This window comes from Channa argus, chromosome 21, assembly GCF_033026475.1.
Source record: "Channa argus isolate prfri chromosome 21, Channa argus male v1.0, whole genome shotgun sequence".
NCBI classification, from domain to species: Eukaryota; Metazoa; Chordata; class Actinopteri; order Anabantiformes; family Channidae; genus Channa; species Channa argus.
In genome coordinates, this window is record NC_090217.1 from 7221744 (window position 1) to 7230735 (window position 8992).

The window sequence follows — 8992 nt, forward strand, 5'->3', positions numbered from 1 at the left end:
TTGTACCGCAACTGTTTGTCTGGTTGGCTGACGGGGTGTGATTTAATATAATCTTCCCTCTGTTATTCGTCAGATTCCTGTAACTGAATGTGTTCAGCAGGCGAAAAAAAAAATCACAAAAGGGCCTCAAGTTTTATATTTTTGGTCCCAGTATTGACACCTAGGGAAGAGAAAAACACACCCTGATTGTGTCAAGGCATCACAATCACTCAAATACAGACAAGCAGACAGACACTGATGACAAGATAAGAGTGTATGCACATGGAAAAGTTGTGTTAAAGAGTGGTAACTGATTGCATAACCTCCGAGATCAGGTCTGACTAAAAAACCTGAACAAACATATGGTAACAGATAACTCTAGCAGCCAACCAGCAGGCTGACCTGAGAGAGGGAAGTAAGTAAGAAAACACCCTTACTACTACTACTAATCCTGCAACCTCCTGTTGGGATAATCCTAAATGTTAGAGTGCATCCAGCACAGGATCCGAAGGTACACAAATAAATTCAACCATCTGCCAATCTACTTAAATGAACACATGGGTTCAGACACTCAAGGGAGCAGATCACATAATCATTACGTATTCGACTCCAACGCACATAAAGCAGACGACTGTGGGAAAGTGTGTGCACACAGGTCCTGGATCCACAGTAGTTGCGCACAGAGCGAAAGAAGTGTGTGCATGTGCAATAGGAGAAAGGAAGGGAAAAGAGAAATAAGGAGAAGAAGAGAGCGAAAAAGGAGACAACAGCAGGGGAGGAGTTTTTCCAGTGGGTCCAGGTAGACATGTGGTTGCAATACAGGGTCAGGGTCCTGCTGGACTGTAGGGAGGTGCTGGTGAGCTCCCTTTCCAAGCTGAGGCGCTTCCCTTCTGGACACGCACTGAGCCAGAGGAGCCTGGATCAATCCTTCAAGCTCTCCCTCCTTCCCTGCACCCCCACCCCACCCTACACACACATCCTCCTCCTCCCCCTCCTCCTGCTCCTCGTTCCCAGGCCCTGTGGGTGCAGTGCCACGTCGCTGAGTGAACTTATTAGAGTGAGGCAGAGAGGGAAAAAGAGAGAAATGTGTTAGGCACCTCCACATGGGCTAATGCTGCGTTCTGCTTTTCTCTATGAGGAAAAATCCACTTCTTCATTTATTGCTCTTGCTCTTTTTCCCGGCTTGTGGTCAAGCTGAATACTTTCACGTTTGCAAAATAACTCCATAAACATCTTCTTAGTGAAAATCTTTCTAATGATTCACAACCATGTCTGCGTGTATATGTGTATACATGTCTGCTTGTTGCTTGCAGAGTCTTCAGTCTGGTGTGAGTCTTAAATGCACCATTCTAACCACAAGAGAAACTCCCTGGAGCTTGTGCATTTTAATTTCTACACTTTATTATTGAACAACTGGAAATGAGCCAAACGCAAAATCTCATTTTAAACTTGAAAACCGAAACTTTCCTAATTGCAACCATTTTCTTATACATTACTGCCACCTTGTGGACATTGTGTTAAGTACATTTGCAATCATAGCTTAATTGTGGCATGTTTGTTGAGACCTAATTGCGTTGGAGCTTTATGAGAAGACACAGTTCTGTAGGACTACTACAAGACAATACACTACTCGAAGCACCATCTGTACTGTCTCACTGTAGTGAGTAGTAACTTTTTGTCACTCTTTCTGTCCGATGAAATGAAAGTTATTAAGTTTCTTAGGCGGAAAAATACGGAATTAAAATACGGAATTAAAATACGGATAAAATACGTGACAAATTTAAAGGGACGGGATTTCAGCCCACATATCTAAAGGCAACCACCTTTTTTAACCTTTTCAGTCACTCTACACTGTGTGCACAATTATTAGGCAAGTGATTATTTTGACCATATCATAATTTTATCCATAATTTCCAAGTCCAAGCTGTATAAACTTGAATGCTTATTGGAGATAATGCACATCAGGTGATGTGTATTTGTGTAATGAGGGAGGGTGTGGCCTAAGGACAACACCCTATATCAAGGTGTCCGTAACTAGTAGGCAGATTCTTCTCCTCAGGAAAAACGGGCCAAAACGGCATTTCACTGACTCTGAGAAGTCAAAAATTGTAAAGCGTCTTTCACATGGATGCAGCTACTAGTCAAACTAGTCGTCTGAGTCAGGCTCCACTTCGACTCAGACGCCAGCAAGGTGGCGGTGGGGTACTGGTGTGGGCCGGTATCATTAAACATGAGCTAGTTTTCGGGTTGAAAATGGACTCAAACTCTCAGACCTACTGCCAATTTTTAGAAGACCCTTTCTTTAAGCAGTGGTACAGAAAAAAGTCTGCATCTTTCAAGAAGACTTACATTTTTATACAAGACAACGCTCCATCACATGCTTTTTGAAATTTCAGAAATGTTTATTTGTAAATTTTGAGTTTATTATTCTAACTTTAACAGGTGAAAATAAACAAGTGAGATGGGAAAATCTTTGTTTTTCATTTAGTCTCATAATAATTCTGCACACTAATAGTTGTCTCATAATGGTGTGCATGTAGATTTTCTCTTCAGAACACCAAACGTCACTTTTACTACCTTTTGGATTGACCAAGAGTACTGTAGTTGTACAATAAGAAAAAATTAATCCTCAAAAATACAACTTGCCTAATTGTGCATACAGTGTATACTTAAATGCTACTACTACTACTACTACTACTGATGATGATGATGATGATCAGCATTCTCTGATGTGAAATATGTAGTACCTCAGGTTTTGTTTATTTGTCTTTTTATAAATCATTTGTGGTTATGAAATTAATTTCTATTTTTACGCAGATGCCAAATAACTTCCTGCTCGTAAATCCAGATAAATTGAGATGCTGGTCACTAGGCTGGCCTGTTTGACTTCTCTGAGCTTGACAGCCAAAATTCTGTTGACATAATAAATGTGAAATGGAAGTGCCCCCTTCACATTTCTCCGATCTCCTTCAAACCTCATGTTCCATCTTGTGCTTTTTGCTCAAAGAGTGCAGAAGCACAAACAGAAGTCAGATGGCTACAGGGGCTTCTCCCTGCTGACTTTGAACAGAACATGTATTTATCAACACAAAGCATGTATTTATCAGACAAAACATTAGACAACAGACAATAATCTTACAAGCTTAAGTTAAAGGGAACTTCGCTAATGTCACATTCATTTTACAATATTTACGCCATATATTATGCAACTTACAGATAAAAGCAAACTTTAATTCTTCATTAAATAATGCATTTTAAACATGTTTTGACATTGGTTTCCTGTCAAATAGGAAGTATTTAATTCCACTGTGTAAATGCAGCCTTCAATAGGAAGATAATATGTATATTGTATAATGTGTACATGTATATTGTTTTGTCGCTATTTATATTTTTATTAGGATGCAAACCATTGACCACTTTTTATATGAATGAGTAGACTAGTAGAAGTGCACCACCTGGAATCCTCGTAAGCATCTAAAAGCATCCACATCCAACTTCCCCATATCAATTAAATTGTGTTCCAGCTGCACTCGTACAAGCCTGCTCAGACTCAAGCTACTATTATCCCAGCAGAATGCATCACGAGGTACCGATTGAATTTTGTTGTGGGTGAGAACCACTGAATGCAAGGTCTGCGGCAGCTGTCTGGGGACCTGGCGCAAAGTGTTGTGGCACAGGTCTAAATGATGCAGGACCAGCAATGTCCTGAATGCACCTGGTGCAACTCTAAAGATCTTATTCTTCGCCAAGCCCAGATGTTCTAGGCTTGTCAACGTGCTGAAAGCAGCTTTTTTAATAGAAGTTATGAGGTTACCCTCCAGATTTAATATTTTTAGTGAGTGGGGAAGGTGACATGGCACTTTCTTTAGTCTATTTCCTGCAAAATTGAGGCTTTCTAAATGAGTTGCATTGAGAAGAGAATCCCTAACAAGGCCTTTGTCTGTCAGTCTGTTTGCACTGAGATCTAACAACAGTAGCTCTGACCTCCCGTTGAACACTCCTGCATGGAATTTCTCAATAAGGTTCCCTTTGAGGTAAAGCTCCTTCATGGACAGTGGTAAGCCCAAAGGAACCGATGTAAGCTGGTTGTGATTGAGGTTGAGAGTGCGCAGTTTGCCCAGAGGAGAAAGCACTGCACTAGGAAGAGACTCGGACACATTCCCCAGGCTGTTGTTACTTAAGCTCAGAACCAGAAGGCTGGGGCACTGAGCCCAGGCTGCCTCTGAAATCACACTCAGCCGGTTATTGTCCAGTCGAAGCTCCTCCAGAGAAACCGGAAGGTCCGTTGGCACATTTTCCAGGAGGTTTGTGTCCAGGTAGAGTCGTTTCAGAGCCAGGACCCCCTCAAAAGCCCCTTCTATGGCATCATCTGTGAGTTTATTGTTGCTTAACACAAGGAAGTCCATAGAGACGTATTCACTGAGCAGGTCCAGCTGGATGCTGCGGATGTGGTTGTTCATGAGGAGGATGTAGCGGGAGTTATAGGGAATGCCGTATGGAATCGTATCGATCCCTTTGTCCGAGCACTGGACCACTCTGAAAAAGAAAAAATAAAATACACAATGAGAGCTAGGATCTCCAGACCTCCGAATTTAACTTAGTACTTAGGTTTATTAGAAGACATAGTATTGATGATAACTGTATCAAGGTGACATGATCATATGACATCATTTAATTCCTAATACCTTACCTTCCATAGCAGGCACACTCAGGTGGACAGTAGTTATCCAGAAAGTAAGGAAAGTGCATGGAGGTGGGCGTGATGACCTCCTTCTTTTTCTCTGATGACTTTTGGGCTTTGTCCCTTTTTCCTTTATATTCCTCAGACTTCTTAACTGTCTTGTTTAGAACTCTTTTGTTTTTTGTTGGCCGTACCAAAGCTGTTTTGGCTGAAGGTTTGTTCCGTTTGCCATTTTCCGTCATCTTGTGTGTTTTGGGTTTGCCTATGGGCTGTGTCGTGTTTGTTTTATGTGTGAGCTTGACCGGCTGAGCTGAGAATTTATTTTCTTTTGCTTTTCTTGTAGGATTTGGGTCTTTTGTTTTTACATCTTTGGCTTTAAACTTTGATTCTTGGGGTTTTGGCTTTGCTCCTCGCACCCTGGGTGGAGGTTTACTCCTGTTTGGTTGAACAATAGTGTTTATTTCTTGTGCTCTGTGTGTGGTTTGTGGCTCCTTCTGTGGCGGTTTTAACAAAATGTGTTTAACAATCACATCCTCTATATGTGGGTTAACCTTTACTTCCATTTTGTTCCGCTTGAGGTGATTTCTTTGTAGCACTTCTTTGTAGACTGACCTCACCTCGGCGGAAACCACTGAAGCTGCAGGACTGGGAACAGACCCAGGACGAGAACTAACCTTTGCATGAGGGATGGGGACTGGAGGAACTGGTGTAGGTAGAGGCACATTATGAGGAGAACTAGAAGAATTTTGTGATAAAGTGATCATTTCTGATTCCTCCCCCATTTGTACGGGGAGATGAGGTGTGAGAATGCTGACTCCTGTCTTATCTTCCCTTTTTTTGTCTTCAAATGTATTATGGTTTGCATTTTTTATGTCCAAACTTTTGTCCACTCTACTCACTCTTTCTTCCCTTTCTTTATTTTCTTCTACAATTTCCTGTTTTACAGTTAGCATCTTCTCATTCTCATGATTGTCTCCTGTTGTCATATTGTGCAGATGAATCCCTGCAACCAGCTCTCTTTCTTTCTCCATCTCCAGTATTGTTTGCTTCAGCTGATCTATTTTCCTAAATTTCACATCTGTCTCATACTTTCCTTCCTCTTGTTCTTTATCTGTCATTAGTGGTTTTACCATCCTGCTCTCATCATGAGTCTGTCGCTTTGAGTTTGGAACTAGATCTAGTCCATCATTTCTCCTCTCCCTGACAACATCTGCAGAGTATCCCTCTGTTTTTGTTTCTCCTCCTATAGGAATTAGCTTTTCCTCACTTACTTTCTCATATTCTTTATTTCTGGCCAGGGTTTTTTCTATGTTCCCAGTTGTGGTGGTTTCATCCTCACTTTTTTTCTCTATTTTCTCATTCTTTTCTGGATTTGTCCCTGGAGTTAGCACATCTTCTCCCCTTCTGTCCTCTGCAGTCTTGCTCATAGAGTTTGTCTCTGGAGACCCCCCTTCACTCCTCTGTTCCTCCACGGTTTTTCTCTCCTTCTCTAATAAAGAATTATCCCTCAGCTGCTCAATTCTCATCTCAGAGAGGTGATCTTTGTCCTTCCCAACTATCCGCATGACAGTCAAGCCTATAGAAATACAAAGCAATTAACTCAAATTATGTATTATTCATAAATTCTGTCTAATTTCTTTTGTTAAGCTAAAAATATAGAACGGTTTGCAACAACTATGACATTTCAGCAACTTATAGCTGGAGTCATCTTGGCATTACACCTGTAAGCTCTACCCAAAGGCCTGCTACTTTTTATGTCATGTATTATTTTAAACACTGAGATTAGTGAAGTAAAATTCTATAGTATTTCCTGTAAATCTGGTCCCGGTCTGTGGTACTTACTTGGCTGCAATATGTATGAATGTCCAGAAACTGTGAAAAACATAAGCAGGAGTGGGAGCGCTTCCATTTTATCTGAAGGACATGAAAAGTATTAGCAGAGAGTTTGAAATTAGCAGTTTTTATACATATAAAAAAGTGAAATCTTACTTTTAAATCACTTGAAATGTTTGTACCGTGTATTAATGCAACATTTCATCTGTGTAACAAAAATGAAATGAAAACAGAGTTTAAAACACAGTCTCGGATATAAAACTAAGCCTTTGTTCAATCAGCTTGATTTACTCACCTGCTGCCTTCTTATCCCCTTGACCCCCTACATGGACCGAGAGAGTTTTTTAAGAAATGGGGCAACCTTTGAACCACCACGCACACCACCACTAGCAATGGAGGACTTTTAATGATCCATTTCAGTGCCTTGCTCTGTATAGTTTTCACACACACACTCCAGATGAGCCAAAGTTAATGACTCCTCAAATGCCTTTATCAGCAAGGGATTCTCACACTTACACTCAACATCAGGGGAATTTGAAGGATCAATAGTGGGAAAGAGCGGTAACTTTAGAGAGGTCAGAGGTGATAGAGGGTTTTTACAGTAGCTACTGTTTGCAACTCTCAGGGAGACATTAGCATCCCAGTGAGGTGACAGGAAGCTCCTGGAAACTGCCTGAGCTTTGACCCAGATGCTAATACTCTGCTGTCCTTCAGGAAGCCAGGAACTGATGATGGTAATGATGAAGGCTTGTCCCTAGTTACGCCTCTAAAATTGTTTTTGCTGGATACAAAACAAAGAAAAGCAGCCAAGACTCATACTTGAGAAATAGGGTTTTAGTAGGCATTTTAATCAGAAAAATAATTGAACAAAGAATTCTGGCTGCAAAAGTTTTGTTAGAATTTATCAAATGTTTATTTGAACAGTTCTCTATTGTCAAAAATCCTTTGAAACTCATTTGAATTTATTTTTTAGATTTAATCTGCATGGTGTCACCCAGCCTTCATTTCATTGCTATCTGGCTAAAAAAAACATGTTCAAGCTAAAAACAGGTTTCCTCTCAGGGTCACCGTTTATATATACAACCCTGTTTGTCCTGTTTTTGTTCTCTCCAACGTTGTGTAACATTCATACACAAGGCTACACATTCCTTTCAGAAGGTCTGATTCTACAGTTTTGTATGGATTGTGGAATGTATGCCTGTGTGTGTGAGTGTGTGTGAATCTTTACACAAACATAGATACCACACCAGAATATATCAAACTATTGCAAACAGATTGGAACAACATGTTTCCCAAAGCCTTAGGCCAGAGAAAAGAACAAAATCTTATGATACATTTCTACTTCTTGTCAGAAAAATACTACTACTACTACTACTACTACTACTACTAGAGTACTACTAAGTGTATCTTGAAAGGCAAACACACATTGTACAAATGCTGACCTCTAGTGTACAAATCATGCATTCTGAGAACGTGATAATCAAACTGAAACTGGAGTGTAGTCCTGGTAACAGGCACAGAGAGGCAGCACATGTCCACACATAACTGCATGAGTTACTCCGTGGGACTTCATATTGCATAACATTGCATGGGAAAACACAGCACATTTATTTTAATATTTAGTTTGTCTCTGTTCTCAAGTCGGTTCTTTTGTACCATCAAAGGAGATAAAATTCACAGGAATGCTAAAGGATAGGTAAAGAAGACAGAATGAAATAAAAGCAATAAGGAACAGCTGGAAGAGACTCTTTAACACCTTGAGCTGTGGCATCGTATTTCCTGTCCAAAGTGACGTAATGTATAGGAGAGGACGTGTGAAAAGCTGCAATAATGAAAGAACCGGAGATGGTGGTTTCTGAGTCGATCCACACGTGTTTTCCCACAGCATATTTAACGTCCCACTGTTTGTTGCGTGGCCATTTTCTCGAGTGTAGCCACAAATAACAACACAAATCTCTTGTCAGTAGCAGAAATTGAGAGGGAACATTGCGCCCCCCACTCCTCTAATCAACTGCTTTTGATTCCACTTTATCTGTCTCTTAGGCTTTGATACCTCATCATCTACAGCTTCAAAAAAAAATCCCTTTTACAGACAAAGCTCGTGGTATAAAATCTGTCTGTCTAGATTTTGGCCCTCTAGCCAAATCATATCTGCAGTTGAATGATTGTTCTTCAGTGCATCCAGATGCCATAAGAGTTGCCCAACCCAGCTACCCAAACTCCCTGTAGTTTTTTTTCTACTCTTTAGAAAAGCCCTACATATAAAAATAGTACCTTTAAATTATTGTAGAATATTCATTTATTCAACTAGGTCACAAATTTGAATCTCTTTAAGTCTCTGGCAGCATTTACAGATATTGTTAAAAGATGGTTTAGGCTGTTTTTTCTCTTTAACAAGAAAAATTCAAATTCTCTTTTATTTTTGGCCAGAAGAAAACGACCCATTTGTACGTGTCTCCTAGCCACACCAGACAAATAAGGACCTTAAAGACAGGTGTG

The 8992-nt window shown here is 40.3% G+C and overlaps 1 protein-coding gene across 1 annotated transcript; it reads right to left on the reverse strand.

The window, feature by feature from the left end:
• Positions 1-2461: 2461 nt before the first annotated feature.
• wu:fc23c09 lies at positions 2462-6230 on the reverse strand. Its single transcript, XM_067490459.1, has 2 exons — positions 4670-6230; positions 2462-4515 (listed from the first exon to the last, which is right to left on the reverse strand). Exons 1-2 carry the CDS (start codon positions 6223-6225, stop codon positions 3417-3419), a joined length of 2655 nt encoding a protein of 884 aa, XP_067346560.1. The 5' UTR covers positions 6226-6230; the 3' UTR covers positions 2462-3416.
• Between the last annotated feature and the right edge of the window lie 2762 nt (positions 6231-8992).